The sequence below is a fragment of the Lynx canadensis genome, chromosome A1 (genome assembly GCF_007474595.2).
Source record: "Lynx canadensis isolate LIC74 chromosome A1, mLynCan4.pri.v2, whole genome shotgun sequence".
Taxonomy (NCBI): domain Eukaryota; kingdom Metazoa; phylum Chordata; class Mammalia; order Carnivora; family Felidae; genus Lynx; species Lynx canadensis.
This window is the reverse complement of record NC_044303.2, coordinates 112142780-112158353: the sequence shown is the minus strand read 5'-3', so window position 1 is coordinate 112158353 and position 15574 is coordinate 112142780. Positions and strand designations below refer to the sequence as shown.

Here is a 15574-nt window from a genome sequence, read left to right as displayed (position 1 = left end):
TGGGCACCTGTCTCTTGCCAGCTTGGGGGGTACAGTGAAGGCAGTATGAATACACCGGTGGACACTGGGTCACTTCCAGGATGGCCGGGGCTCACAGTGCTGGGCAAGCATCTATCTCAGTCTCTTCCATGCTGCTCTGGAAGGCCAGCAGAGCCCAGGAGGGGTGAGCATAGAAGATGGCCTTTCTGCTGTCCTGTGGGACAGGCTGCCCACCATGAGCAGCCCTCACCCCCATCCGCTGAGGCCCTGCCCTTCCCGAGATATTGAGTGGACTGCTCTGTCACCCACAGCCCTCTTGGCCACCGCCAGCCCATCTGTAACGCTCTCCTCACACTCTCCCACATAAGTGGGGGCTCCCCTCATTGGCTCTCTGTTCAAAAAGCCTCTCCTTTCTAAAAAGCCTGGGAGGCCTTCACCCCACACACCCACACACCCCCGCGGTTGGCAGCAGAGAAGAGTAGCAGCACCAGTGAATGGTGCCCTGGACACAGCTCCCGGGGTGCCTGGGGACAGTCTGCAGACCCAGGCAGTGTACTGAAGCCCAGCAGGGAACCCCACCCCCCAGGGGCCAGGGCTAGCAAGGATCCCAGGCTGTGGTTTCTCAACCACTCAGCGCTAGGCTTGCACTTCTGCAATGGGAAATCACACATACATTTTCCTTCCTAACGGGAAAAAGGAAGAAAGCAGCAAAACTGATGAATGTTCTGACGTATCACATCCCCAAACCGCAGCCTTAAGTGCCAGGCCAGACCTGCCCTGGCCGGGACCCATTTGCTCCTGAGAGCTCATGGCTGCCGAGTCACAGCCAGAGGTGCCCCTGGCGGTAAGGTAGGTGGAGGGAGACTTGACGTACAGCCAGGGGAGATGGCCCAGGGCGGCGGGGGGGAGGTGGGGAGCAGAGCCCCTGCTGGCTACTCACCAGGCACGTATCTCAGTGTCTTTCTGCTGTCTCCTCCCAGAGACGGCATTGGTAGGGCTGGGTTCTGCTTCCCCAGAACAACTGGAGGGTCCTGGAGATGTGAGGGCCTCTTCCGGGGCTCTGTGCTGCTGGGGGGTTTCTGTCGGCTCTGGAGCGCGCAGTGGAGCAGAGAGTAATGTCTCACGAGCAGCGGTGAACCCCCATTTCTGAGGGATTTTCTCAGGGTCCCTGGGATGTGAGATCGGGTCCTAGAAGTGAACTCTGAGTTTCTGGCCTGGCCTGAGGACTTGGATACCCCGCTTGGCCATTCCGGGCCCAGCTTGTCTTTTGTAGTCAGGAGGTCTCCTGCAGGCTGGGGCCAGAGCGGGTTGTGGATGGAGACATGTGTATATCTGTGCTTTAGGGAAAAGGGAGGGGCCTGAGGGGCCAGAGTGGAAGGTCTTCACCATGAACCTACTTCACCCAAAATGCAGAAGGGGTGGAGGGTCCCAGATTCAGACCACCTGTGACAGGATTCCAGCCGCCCCCCCCCCCCCCCCCCCCCCGCCACTCCACACACAGCCCTTGAGCTCTAGGCTCACATTTGCCGCGTACCTAAACTTGGTTTCACATGATTTTCCTGTGTGAGCGTGTCTTCATTGAGCCATTTGTCAAATGTGCCCCCAGACACATGTGGCCAGGCCCTGTTTGTACAGGCCAATGGGACACTGGGCAACAGGGCGGCTCAGACCACAGCCTGACCCTGGGAAGTCTAGGGGACAGAGCAGAAGGGCTCAGGGAAGACAGGACGAGGACCCACATAATTCTGATGTGTAATGAGAAGATGGACTGAATGGCGGTGTCCAGAAAGGGTCAGAGGGCAGAGACAGGAAAAGAGCTACATAGAAGACGCCACGTTGGAAACAGGCCTTTCAAGAGGAGCGGTATTTGGTCAGGGTTTGGGATGGAGGATACATTCTTAGCAGAGAAAAACCTGTAAGCAAAGTCTGGTGCCGAGAAAATATACAATTAGTTATTCCAACCCACTCATCCCCTGGTTCCCAGTGAAGGCTCTGGCAGGTTCTGGGCCATATGGGGTTGGGGGATGTGCCAGAGAGTTTATATTCCTCAAATGCATGCAGGAGCAAAGCCGGCTATTGTAAGTAGCCTTGCTGCATGTGCCAGTGACATTCTAAAGGACAAATGATCAGAGATGGGGTTGCTGGAACAAAGGATGTGTGCGATTCACACTGTGGCCGCCTTATTACTTGGCCTCCACACAGCCCCTCTCAGTTCTTTTTTTTTTTTTTTTTTTTTAAGAGAGAGAGCGCGCATGCATGACTTAGGGAGGGGGAGGGAGGACAGAACATCTGAAGAGGGCTCTGTGCTGAGAGCAGCAGAGCGAGCCTGATACGGGGCTCGAACTCACAAACTGTGAGATTGTGACCTGAGCCGAAGTCAGGTGCTCAACCAACTGAGCCATCCAGACGCCGTGAGCCCCTGTTGGTTCTTGAGTGACATCTCTCATGGCTCTCCACCTTCTCCATCAGGATCTGTCCTCTGCCCATATAGTGAGACATTCATGCCCAAAATACACTTGGCATGGGGCCAGGCCCATAGAAGCAACTTGGAACATGCTAGCTGTTTTTCTTCATCCTCTGGGTCTCCAGGGAGCCTTTCTGGTTCCCCCAGGAGCCAACTGGGCTTCCCTGTTCTGTCTCTCTCCATAATTCCTGATGCAAGAGGCACCTGTCTCCTCCCCCAGCTGGGTGTTCCGGAAATCAAGTTCTTGTTCTCCTGTTGCCTGTGCTCATTGCCAGCAGCTGCTCAGTGCCTGGCTCAAACAAGGGCCCAGCAAGGGTATTTTTGTGTGACGGTTGGATACAAGGAAGGTGTATCCTGTCTGTCTGTTCTTCCCTCCCCCCAAAACAGGGCCAGATTGTCTCCAGATGTCAGTAGGCCACCACCATAACCACACCGCAGAAGCTGGTATCCCATATACCTTACAAAGACAAGGAGGGGCATACTGACAGTACAGAAAAGAAAACTAAAGCTCAGAGTGGATGGGTGGTAAGGCCCACTCACAGAATATGATCAAGGTGACACTGAGATTAGAACCAGTGGGGCTGAGGGGCGCCTGGGTGGCTCAGTCGGTTAAGCGTCCGACTTCGGCTCAGGTCATGATCTCATGATTCACGGGTTCGAGCCCCATGTTGGGCTCTGTGCTGATAGCTCAGAGCCTGGAGCCTGCTTGGGATTCTGTGTCTCCCCCTCTCTCTGCCCCTCCCCCACTCGCACTCTGTCTCTGTCTCTCAAAAATGAATAAACGTTAAAAAAAATTAAAAAAAAAAGAACCAGTGGGGCTGAACTTCCACACCAGCTTGAGCCTCGGTGTTATCCTGGCTTGAGCAGGATGACCGTGTCCACACTCCGTGCTCTGCTCTGTTGGGCTGTAGGGGGTCCAGGGCCCCTGAGCCGGGCAAGCATGTCTAGGTTCAGGGAGTCACAGAGGTGTCAGGCTCCAACCACACTTCTCTGTCTGTGTTCCATCCTTCCCAGGCTCCCATCCACGGAGAAGCCCCTCACGGTCCTGCATGTGAGCCTGTACCACCCCACGCAGGACCCAGACACCTTTGCCAACGTCCCACCGAAGCTGCAGCATGACACCAACCCGCTGCTGGTGGGGCGGGGCCCGGACGCCCACCTCCAGCTGCGGCTCCCGTGCCTCTCCCGCAGACACCTGTCGCTGGAGCCCTACCGGGAGAAGGGTGGCACTCCCCTGGCCTTCTGCCTGAAGGCCCTGAGCCGCAAAGGCTGTGTGTGGGTCAACGGGCTGACTCTGAGGTTCCTGGAGCAGGTTCCACTGAGCGTGGTCAACAGGGTTGCCTTCTCCGGCATCCAGATGGTGGTCCGCATAGAGCGAGGCACCTCCCTGGAGGCCTTTGTCTGCTGCTTCCATCTCAGCTCCTCGCCCCTGATTCACAGGCCCCAGGCTGAGGAGACTGATGAATGGGAAAGCAAACCCCAGGAGCAGCCGCCCCCAAGTTCGGGGCAGCGAGCTCCAGATCACCGGGGGCTTCTCCACGGCCCTTCCCATCCAAGCCCTGGAGGAGGAACAGAAACACAGCTCCAGAAGGAGCCCTCAGAAAGTATGCTCTGCTAGCCCCGCCAGCGGCCCAGAGCAAGGCTTACCTGAAATAGAACTTGAACTCTTGTAGCTACATCATGTGAGGCTGACAAGCAAGACGGGCCTGGTAATAATGAACAGATTCTGCAAACACGAACAGCCTGGGCTGGGGGAGCACCCTCCATGGTTACAGCTACGTAAAGGAACGGGAACTTTGTATACGTTAGAGGCCCTGAGGGCTTCTGAGAGCCTCTCTCAGCCTTTCCCCACGTTTCCCCCGGCCTGTCTGCCTAGGAGTTACTTTATGTGGCTAATTTCGTGAGCCGCTTAAGAGCTGGAGTCTGAGGTTGCACGAGGAATGCATGGACACATGTACCAATTACGTTCGTGGTAGCTCGGGGTTACCTTGGGCTTTCTAATACCCACAGGCACTCAGGGCTTAGGGAAGCCTGTGTTTAATAAACTGTAAGTATTTCATTAAGCTGGCATGCCCAGTAGGATTCCCTGATCGCCAGACGGGGTGCGTGCACGCCACGTTGTCACGCAGAGGCAGGGGCGGGAAATACAGAAGAGGTGTAAGAGGAAATTGGAAAGGTGGGGGCTCACATTTCTGGAAAGGATGTGGGCAGAGCTCAGGGTTTCCTGGGGGCGGGGAGCTGGGGGCTGGGCCTGCCGGGAAACTCACTGTCACACGGTCATCCTCACATTCCCTCCCTCTGTTATTTCTGGATCAAAGCCTTGGCTGATGGGAGGGCAAGACCTCCAGGGAAAGGTGGCTTCCCAGAGCAGAGAAATCTTTCAAGACTAAGTCAGTGAGGGTGGGGGGAAGAGGTTGTGGTAAAATTCAGCTCAACGGTAATTTTACTCAAAGTGGGTCATATACCAACGGGGGTGGGGTGGTCTTTCCAATATAAGGGACTAGTTAGTAAGCCATGCAGGTTAAGGGTGGGACAACTTCTCAGTGAACAGAGGGGCTGAGCACAAGTACCTACTCTCCACATCATCTCCATTCCAACTCCCCAGTGGGGGCTTGCAAGCATCATTGAGAAACAATGTTCACCTGTGCCATGAAGGGAGGGACCTACAAACTCAGATGGCCATCATCATCTTAGACCATGCTCTAGGATATTGGAGACACTGAGCCTGGCAAGAAGATTCAGCTGGTCTGCCAGGCACTCTCTGAGCATCCTCTCCATGGGGAAGACAGCAGTGGGCAGGAACCAGGCCTGTCCTGGCTTGGGAAGCTTCCCTTCTAATGGGGAATAGGACAAGTACACTCAGATTACAGCAAAAGGCAGAGGAGGGCAAGGGCTGTAAGAAGAAGGGGCTGTCCAATGTTGTGAATGGCATGTGGGGGCCCCCAAACGGTCCTTCACTCAGTTATTCAACAAACTTTCACCAGATGCTATGCAAAGCCCCAGGAACCCGCAGTGAACTAGGCTGACAAAGTCCCTGCCCCCAGAGAGCTTACCTGGGCTCATGAAAGACACCTGTTGAGGAACTAATCACTGAATTATTTGATCACCCCTGTTCTTGGTGCTGTAAACATTGTGTTCTCTCTCTCTTCGGGCTGGTGTTAACATTAGTTCTACCATTAAGTGGCCATGTCTGGTGAGTGCTTACGTGTGCTTAGCCCTCTGCTAGGAGCTATGTGCCTTACCCAGCTGAATCCTCAAAACACTCAGATGGACAGTGGTGTTAACACATTGTACACCTGGGGAAATTGAGGCTTAGAAAAGGTATCTTGCCCAATATCATGCCACTTACTGGCTGTGTGATGTTGGGCCAGGGACTTAGTCTGCTCTTGGTCTCCATTTCCCCCTCCGGCAAGTGGGTAAGATAACAGTCACCATTCACTGGTGATGTTATGACGGTCTTAGGAGCTCATAGTGAAGCATCTGTCACATAGTAGGCACTCAGGAAGGGCTAGATACCATCATGAAACCTGACAGAGGGAACGTGATGGGTCCGTACCCAAGGGCTCACCTGCAGTCTGTGATTTCCTGATAAAGGATTTTGCCTTTGCTGCAGCCCTGGTGGGCAGTCAGGAGGGGGCTTTAACCTGTTCCTTGCACCAGAAGGCCCATATTTAGAGTTTGTTGGATGGGAGACACACGGTCGGGGCTGGCAAGCAGAAGAAGCCGTGTGCTGGGCGGTCTGATGAAGCCCACTGTTTTGGAGCTGCCTTTGTATTTCATGCACGGGTTCAAAATGCAGCGATCATCCCTCCGGAGACCAAAACGTTCACCAAACTGTGTATAAGGGAGCAAATACAGAACAGGGAAGCCACAACCTGGAGACCACACCTGAATTTCAAAGGCAGAAAAGAGGAAGCTGGCTGGTGGCACGCTACCCCAGAGTCCCAGGGGGCAGCTCCCCTGCTCCAGCACGGAACCTCTACCACTCAAGGGGTCCCCTCCCCCCCCCCCCGGAAGAAAGTAAACCCTAGCCGCTGGGGGTCTATGAGAGGAAACGAGTTACCTCCCCCATGAGGAGAGGGAAGTGTCTGGGAGTCCCTCCGGGCCCCAGGATGAAGTGTACAGCAGGCTGCAGGATGCCTGCCAGACACGAGGCAGGAGGGAGCCCAGACACGTCCGGCTCGTTGTTTCGGACTCTGCTGATTCACAAACTTTCCTTGGAAAACTCACCGCTTGCCTCGTACCAGGTTGCAGGGCAGCAAAGCTCTGCTCCGTGCTAGATTCCATCTTTCTTGACCAGAGAACCATTTAAATCACCAGGTCCCTGCACCCACCTACATTTGCACACTTGGCCTGCACAGGCAGCCTGAGCAGGTTGGAAAGACCCTCCCAGAAACCTCCTCTGCATTCTCTCAGCTCCCACACACAGGGCAGTGCTCGGAGGCGAGGGGGTGCACGTGCACGCACGTACACGGGCCACGCCCACCCGCTGGGGCGGCTCCAAGCCGGGGCTCTGCAATCGGGTGCTGCCTGGGTTGGAATTCCTACTCCACCGTTACTAGCTCTGTGACCTTGGACAAGTGAATGAATGTCCCTGTGCCTCTGTTTCTTCTTCTGGAAAATGGGAAAAGTGACAGCCAGCGGTGGTGGTAAAATGAAGCAGTGCATATAAAGCACCTAGTGTGGTGCTTGGCGCATAGTAGGTACTCAGTAGAGTAAGCTTTCACTGTCCAATTCGGTGGAATGAATTGAATGCGGGTTGACACATACACTCAGCATAGACACACATGCGTACGTCTGCTACAAAGGGCTACAACAGGTAGCCCTAGAGCACTACGATTCTCTGAAGGCATGTCCGGAAATCTAGAAATCACCCCTTGTGCCCTTTAAGACATTTTAACCTTCACATTCCTCTGCTCTTCCAAGAATGGGAGTCTCCCCAACCTGTCTGTAAGTGGGACACCGTAACCTCCCAAGCCCCATTTCCAGGGAGACCTGAGAACTCCACATAAATGTGCAGGGCTCTGAGGCGTGAGCAAGCATGGTGAGGATGTGATGGCAGGACAGCACAACCGTGGCTGTGGCCTGGAGCAAGGAAGGGCACCGGACACCCCAATGCTGTCGCCATAGTTTCTGTGTCTGTCTCCCTGTGAGACTTAGGCTCCACACAGATGAGGACCACGGGTGGTTTGCTGTTGTGTTCCAGGGGGCCTCTGGGGAGCTGGTCAGAGAATGGATGGACAGACGGGCAAGGTGAGTTGTTAAGGAGTGAGCGAGGCAGGTGAGGGCATGGCCAAGGCTTGTAGTGACAGGAGGAGAGATGGGTCGGCCAACTGGGGCAGCAGGGCCTGGAAGCCGTGGGCAGACAGTAAGTCTCTTCCAGCTCTAGGCCTCAGGGAGGAGAGCCCAGATCCTCCAGCTGGCGCAAAACACAGCTTGTGCTTCTCTGTGGGGCTTGAGCCTCTGCAGCCCAAGTCAGCCAGGATGCTGCATTTTTGAGATTCTGTGAGATGACTGGTGGGGAAGGTCGACAGATGTGACAGGTCCCCATGTGACTGAGAGACAGCTCTCAGCACTTCCTAGAGGCACATAGGTACCTCCAGGAGACTCTAGGAGGGGCTCCAATCACTAGGAGTCTTGAGTTGGACCGGCAGGATAGAGTGTGGGCCCCCAGCCCCCCACATCTCCTTGGATCTGGTTCGATACCTCTGCTCCACGCCCATATGATGGAGGCCACCCTCCACAGAACCTCCTCCCCCAGACACTCGCTAGGAACATGCTGCCTCCCTAAACCGACACCCCACCTGCACAGACCAGAACTGTTCCTTGAAGGGATTCCCTGTGGCTTGGGAAGCTAAGATATCACACTGCTGAAGGCATCGGTATTTCCAAAGAAAGGGCTGGAGAGGGTAACGCTTACCCTGCTGGAGTGAGTTTCATTGTAGAATGAGCGGCATTAAACGTTTCATTGTAGGCCAGGGGCGCCTGAGTGGCTCAGTTGGTTAAGTGTCTTCACTCTTGATTTCTGCTTGGGTCATGATCTCACGGTTCGTGAGTTCTAGCCCGGCGACGGGTTCTGTGCTGACAGCATGGAGTCTGCTTGGGATTCTGCCTCTGTCCCTCTCTGCCCCTACCCTGCTCGTGCTCTCTCACTCTCTCTCAAAACAAATAAATAAACTTTAAAAAAAGGCTTCACAGTAGGCCGATGAAGAAAACATGTCCCTTTCCCCTCAAATGGATAGACACTTCATAAATGTATAAAGCAAGACATAGTCAAGTGGTTGGTTCAAGGTCTCCCTGTGACTAAATAGAGCTGAGACAGGATTCCACACGAGCTAAGAACGGATTCTTTGCCTAACAGCCCACTGAGTAGCTAGGCTGCTGTCAGCAAAGATGTGTGTAGAAGCAAGTAAGCCACAGGCAGTGTGGACAGTTCATCACCACCTCCAGGACCTTCCCCCACCCCCAAACTGGGCTGCGGAGGGGAGACTATCTACTTTATCTACTGTGTGAGCTCATTTCTTCCTCCTCAGCTTCTACCCCATGGCACCTGGTGATGCTGATGCTGCCATCGGGTTAGCTGGTCCCCAAACTGGACCCTCCAGCTTCCTGTCGCTGTGGCCGCCCTGCCCACATTCCGGCGTGCTCTGGTCGCTGGCCGGCACACGAGGCCCAAGCCTGTGCAAGGCTCTGGGAGAGGAGTAGACAGACCCAGCTCCTCCGCCTCTAAGTGGAGATGCCAAGTTAATGAACTCTATTCACATTGCAGGGCTGTGATCCCTCTTACCTTGAATGTGAACTCACAGGCGGATTAAAGTGAAATAAAACCTACCATTTGAATTACATTCTCAGCTGATTGGAAACATACATTACCTCCCTATGACCGGGCCGTGAGAAGGGAAGTTATTATCTTTCTTTAGAGTTTGTAAACTCTTTATGGCTGAGGCAGCTTTAAGCCCGCCGGGGGAAGAAATGATCTGGGAATAAATTGCTCTCATTTACCTTTGTTTTCCAATCACACGCTCCAGTGGGAACAAAACATCCTAAGTGAAGGGATGTGGGAAGCCAGGTGATCCCCAGCAGAAGAGTTTAATTATTTTCTTCTTTAAGGACGTGAGTTGAAAAGGCTTTAAAGTGTCGTTTGGTATGGGGCTTGCTCCGCAAAAATGTGCCCTCCCCCGATAATGCCAGCCTTCCCTGAACTGTTACTGTTCTCTGCCTCTTCTTTCCAGGGGAACATAGCCTCCATTTCCCCCACAGTGCCTACCTTTTTAAGGGGCACTGGCAGCTACAGTGCCCAGCTCCAGACCTTTGGGAACCAGGAAGGAGTCTGAGAAGGGGCAGATTTGAATAAAATTCAAATCACAGTCCTGGAAGGAGGGAAAAGACCCATGGGGTCTGGAGTTCTGAAGGGGGGCTTTCTTCCCCACTCTGTTATTTCTCCGATCCTCTGTGTTACCTAACAGAGAAATTACACAGAGCAGGTACCGGAGCAAAACCATCACGACGTCCAGGCTCTGAGCCAAGCATTCAAACTGCTGGAAGGAGCCCCAGCTGAGACATCTGCCTTGCTTTCTTTTAAAGACACAGAGGCAGGGGGTAGGGGGTGGGGACTCTTCAGAATAAAGCAGAGACGGGGAGGGGGGGTTGGGGGGGGAGGGGGGTTCCCAGGGAGAGCTCAGTCAGGCAGCCAGCCACGGGTTTCCTTTCCGTAATTTCTTCTCTGAGGGATCAGGACACCATGATATCATTCCTCCATTCATATGCAGCTTTCTGCACGTTGGATCCTATTAGGTCACCTTGCCTGGGGGGAGGGAGCGGTGGGGGTTGGGGGGGAGGTAGGAGAGGGTGCATAGCAGGATCCAGTCAAGAAAACAAAAACCACTGTAAGCGGGGCGCCTGGGTGGCGCAGTCGGTTAGGCGTCCGACTTCAGCCAGGTCACGATCTCGCTGTCCGGGAGTTCGAGCCCCGCGTCGGGCTCTGGGCTGATGGCTCAGAGCCTGGAGCTTGTTTCCGATTCTGTGTCTCCCTCTCTCTCTGCCCCTCCCCCGTTCATGCTCTGTCTCTCTCTGTCCCAAAAATAAATAAACGTTGAAAAAAAAAATTTAAAAAAAAAAAAAAAAAACCACTGTAAGCATTGCAAAAACATAACAGGCCACGCACCTCAGAAATCAGCAAGAGCAGAAGTTGCTCCCATCTCTGGGGCTGCAGAGTCAACCAGAGCAGGCATTGCCAGGCACAGAGCTAGAACGAATGTGCCTTGTCCCTGCAGAAGCTGGGACCTTAGGGTCAGAGGCCATCTGGGGGAGGGGGGTAGGCTGGAGCCAAAGAGGAGATACACCTGCCGCTCCAGACTCTCTCCCCAGCGTAAGGCGCAGAAAGAGAGGGTGACATATCCTGGCTGCTCCCCTCGCCCACCCCTTGCGGTTCTTATTGGCCGAAGGCAGCCAGAAGGCAGCTGGTGAGCAAACCTGGGGAATGCAGTTTGCAGGGTGGACTGCCGCCCGCCCCTCCCTCCCCGGTAAGCAGAGGAGAGAAGGGAGAAGGAGGGTCTGAGGGCAAAAAGGGAGAAGGGGGCCTGGGCCACCAGAAAGGGAGAGGAAAGGGGGCATGGCCTAGAGGGCTCCCCTGCCTGGGGGCCTCCTGGAGGCAACAGGCGAGCACAGACCCCCTCTCCCACACGTCACCCCAACCACATATCCTTTGGCCTCTGTAAGAAAGGAAAGAGGAGGGCACAAGAGGACAGGTACCAACAGTGAGGTCCAGAGAAGAGCCAGGTGGGGCCATCCTGGTCTGGGTCACGCAATCCAGCCGGGGCTCCTGCTTTGAAAACCCCTCCCCCCCCCACCTCAGAGGCAGGGCAGCAGAGGAGGGTCCAAATCCCCACCGTTGTCCACTTACTGACCCTAAAACTTGCCTCATCTCCCAAGCCGCCGACGCCCAAGTACAAAACGGGAATGCTGTCAGTACCCGCGCCCCCTCTGTGCAGACGGAAATGCACACATATGTGTAATGGAACTTAGCATGCACGCCTTGGAAACCCTCAATGACTGCCGGCCGTGAGTGTGAACTGCCACCACCCATCCCCAAACGTTTCTCCCTCCAGAAAGCTTTCCCGACTTTTTCCAGAAAGGAATGGTCTCCACCCAAGCTCCAAGCCTGTTGTGGGACACTCAGAGGGGTTTCCAGGCAGTGATCCATGGTATCCACTACATGTATCTCCTCAGCTGGGAATACGTGTAGTTGCCGTGTGCTCCGCCCCGCCAACATGGCCCCGGGCAAGGCAGAGACCAACTCGGACGAGTCTGCGTCTACTGATGGGACAGCCACCCGGCTCCTCAGCAGGGGTCTATTGACTGCCAAGAAAGTGAGCTGGGACAAAGAATTTGCGTGGGGTGAAAGCAGGTCTTCGGGAATGAGCTTTGAGAAGAACCTCATGTCACAACAAAGCTGCTGGTTTAACAGGTTAAAATGGACTTTAAACAATGAATTACTCAGAATGAGAAGAGGCCAGGGTAAGTGGTTTGTTCCATGAGTGCCCTCATCTTCTCTATAGGACCCTAAGCCCGGGAGGCAAGGACAAATCCAGCAAGGCCCTGCAGGGCTCACACCCCTGATTCTTCTACTCTCTGCCAATAGGTTTTCCCGTTTCCAGATGAGTCCTATGTCTATGGTTCAACACAAGTGCCCAGCCCCCCACCACCCAGAAACACATGTACGAGGTGCGGAGCTCCCAAACTTGGACCTCTGCCCCGGGGAACACTGGAAGCAAGCAGGCTGCATGCTTGATGTCAGAGGTTTCCAGAATCATCCTGGCCCTCATTACTGAGGAACACATGGTCCCCTGTAGACACTTGTTGGAGGCCCAGGAGGGAAGCTAATAATCAGGGGGCTCCATCTTTCACTTTTACGTTCCTCTTCCCCTGGGGCTGCGGTTGCTGTGCAGATTTCAATTTGAAATGTCAGGAAAGCCTCATGTGGTTTGACTTCTCCTTCTCCATGCCACTCCCCATCTCGCGCGCGCGCACACACACACACACTCACACACTCACACACTCACACTCTCACGCACATGCAAGCCTCTGGGCTCTGTCTAGCACCCCGGGTAAGGTGTTGGTTAGAAATCCCCAGGGTCATTATGAGCTGTGAGTTTTGCTTCTCTGTTAAAGAGAAAATACCTCCACCTGAGACTCTCAGCATGCTTCACAAAACCAGGGTGAATATTTTGGCTGAGCTCAGGGAAAAAAACAGAAGCCAAGGAGAGACCTCATTACAGGAATGGTAGGAGGCATTCGGAGGAGGCCAAATTCAGAGTGTTCTGAATAAAGCAATGCCGTATACCCTGCACACGAGGGCCTGGGAATGCTGGAAGATCTAAGTCTGATGGACAAAGCAGCAGTTTGAGAGAACGACGCGGCATACCGAGAAAGTCACCAAAGGCTCTAGAGACTTCACTCTGCCAATCTCTACAGTCAGTCAGGGTCTGGCAGACGGTTAACCACCAGCTCTCTGGGTGGTGGGAGACCTCTGATTGTGTAGTGTTTGCCGATTTCTGATTTCGGTGATGGAAATTCTCCCACCATCATCAGTTTCAAGGTATCAGGGTGACACCACTGAACCTGGAGTTGGAAAGAGATGTGCAGTAAACACACACAGATAGCACTACTACACACAGAGAGACTGGATGCAAATACCCCAAGAGCACAGATATAGCCAAATATAGTAAAATAATTAGGAAACTGTGAGTTTTTATTATTTAACTTTGTATTTAATGTAACTTATTCAACACTAAGTTCATGTGCTTTAATTTTCTTTTTTTTTAATGTTTATTTTTGAGAGGCAGAGACAGAGGGTGAGTGGGGGAGGGGCAGAGAAAGAGGGAGACACAGAATCCAAAGCAGGCTCCAGGTTCTGAGCTGTCAGCACAGAGCCCGACGCGGGGCTCGAACTCACGAACCGGGAGATCATGACCTGAGCTGAAGTCAGATGCTTAACCAACTAAGCCACCCAGGCACCCCTTTGTGCTTTAATTTTCAGTGGTGGCTTGTTTAACAATCGGCTCTTATAAGACAGTATGGGACCCTCTTAGCACACCACCATGTGGAAAAAGTTCCAGCACCTGAGAACGGTGGGCCAGAGAAACAAACAAATAAACAAACAAACAAACAAACACGTGAAAATGCCTTGAGATGCATATGGTGCCTACACAGAAGTGCTGGAGAGGTCAGGGTAACCATTCTAAGAAAACAGTATGGTGTTTGGCCATTTTAAAAGTGAAGTCATTTGTATTTATAATGTTAGATGTTTCAAATAACCTTATGAGGATTTTAAACCATCCCATGCTACAGATGAAGAAACAAAAGCGCAGGGTGGGGAAAGGCTCCCAAATGCACTCAGCTGGTAAGTGGGGGACTCTTTCCCTTCTCCTCACCCCCACCATCCATGCACACCTGGTGAGAGGAAGCCCACAAGCTCTGGCTGAGCTTGGGTCGTAGAACCCCACTGTTGATGCCCACCTAGCAGATGCCACGAGACATGGTTCACAATTAAAGTGCTGTGCCTGGACCCTGTAATCAGTCCCCTGACTTCAAACGTGCCCACAGGTATTAGCTAAGAGGCTGTGCTCATTTCTTTCCTGGGATCTCACTCTCAGAGCTCAAGGAAGTACAGGTCGCCTGGCATTTAGAAGTCACTTTCTTTCTGAGAAGGGAGGAAAACACAGCTCTCTAGGTCCCACCTCATCTCCCTGCCCTCTTAGACGCTGGGTGTTGGAGTTTCTGGTGAACTGATCAGCAAGGAGCAGGGAGACTTTGAGCTCAATCTCCGAGCTGTAGCCCAACCCCAAGGCCTCCAGGACCCCGAGATCAGGGCAGTGACTGGTTGGTCACCCAGGCTGTGTGCGAGCATTACCCGACAGCCCTTTGGGGAGCCCAGACAGGTCACCACCCCAATGTAGAGCGAAGAGCATTGGATTCCAGATGGGATCAGGACGCTTGTTGGGGGCTTGGATCCCACACCCCAAACTTACATGCATCTAGATACCAGTCCCTACAAAATCCTCCAGTGCAAAAGGGAGCCCCTCTCCCACTTTCCACCTTCTCCTGGCTTTGCTACTACAGCTCTGGCTTCTGGGTAGGACATGCCCCATTGCCCAGGCCACATCCCCCTCAATCCTTTGTCATTTCAAATCGTCTGGCGTGTAGGTTCCGTATGCTTGGCTCTTTATGGCCGTTTGCAGTGTAATTCTGTTCCTGTCCTGCCATTCAATTTGAATTAAATATCAAACAGATGTGAGTCATTTTTTGCTCTTTTTAAAGAAAAAGTTTAATATTAGGGAGCATGCCCTCCTATATGATCAGGAAAGCCATTCAGAGAAATAAGCCCCTTCAAATTAAAAAAGAATCGCATTGGTTAACGTTAAGATGCTTTCAAGTGATACATTTCGAAGTGTTAAGGGAAGGTGTTTCCAGCAAGCTATAAAGCAGCCAGGAGAAAAGAGGAGAAGATATACGGCCACAGGCCGATGGGGAAATTGGAGCTCAGAGAGGGGGCAACCCCACCTGGGGAGGAAGCTCTAAACTTGGAGATGAGGTTCACAGATGATGGTGGGGGAGGCCATCTTCCCTCCAAGGGCCGGAGGGCTCTGCTCTCTGCAGCCTGTGTGGTCAGAGTAGGAGGGGAGTCAGCAGGAGCTCCATTCTGCTCAGAGAGGCAGCCTGACCTGGGTACCTGTTCCCCCTCCTCACACTCTCGTCAGTCTGGCACATCTCCCCCTGTCAGCCGTCCCAGGGGTGAGCGTATCTTAGAACATGCTGAATGGCTTAATCTCTTGGTCCCTACCTGCAGCCTCTTGGATAGTAGGATCTTGGGTCTGGGATAGCTCTGAAAGCCCAGAGAAAGCTATGGCCGCCCATTGGATACAGGAGCATGCGTAACACTCGCATACAACCTCAGAAGCCCATGGTCCCCTGATTTAGACCGTGCCCCACCCCCAAGGCAGCCATGGCACAGAACATTTCATCACCGGGCACTTAGCCCACAGGACCACGGCCCCTCTGTCACCAAACAGGGATCTACATTCTCAAGCACCCATACGCCCAGCACTGTGCAAGGCATCTTCACGTGCTGCA

The 15574-nt window shown here is 53.5% G+C and overlaps 1 protein-coding gene across 1 annotated transcript; it reads left to right on the top strand.

The window, feature by feature from the left end:
* The first annotated feature begins 693 nt into the window (after window positions 1-693).
* On the top strand, window positions 694-4594 carry TIFAB (TIFA inhibitor). Its single transcript, XM_030318559.1, has 2 exons — window positions 694-828; window positions 3458-4594. Exons 1-2 carry the CDS (start codon window positions 788-790, stop codon window positions 4059-4061), a joined length of 645 nt encoding a protein of 214 aa, XP_030174419.1. The 5' UTR covers window positions 694-787; the 3' UTR covers window positions 4062-4594.
* Window positions 4595-15574: the final 10980 nt, after the last annotated feature.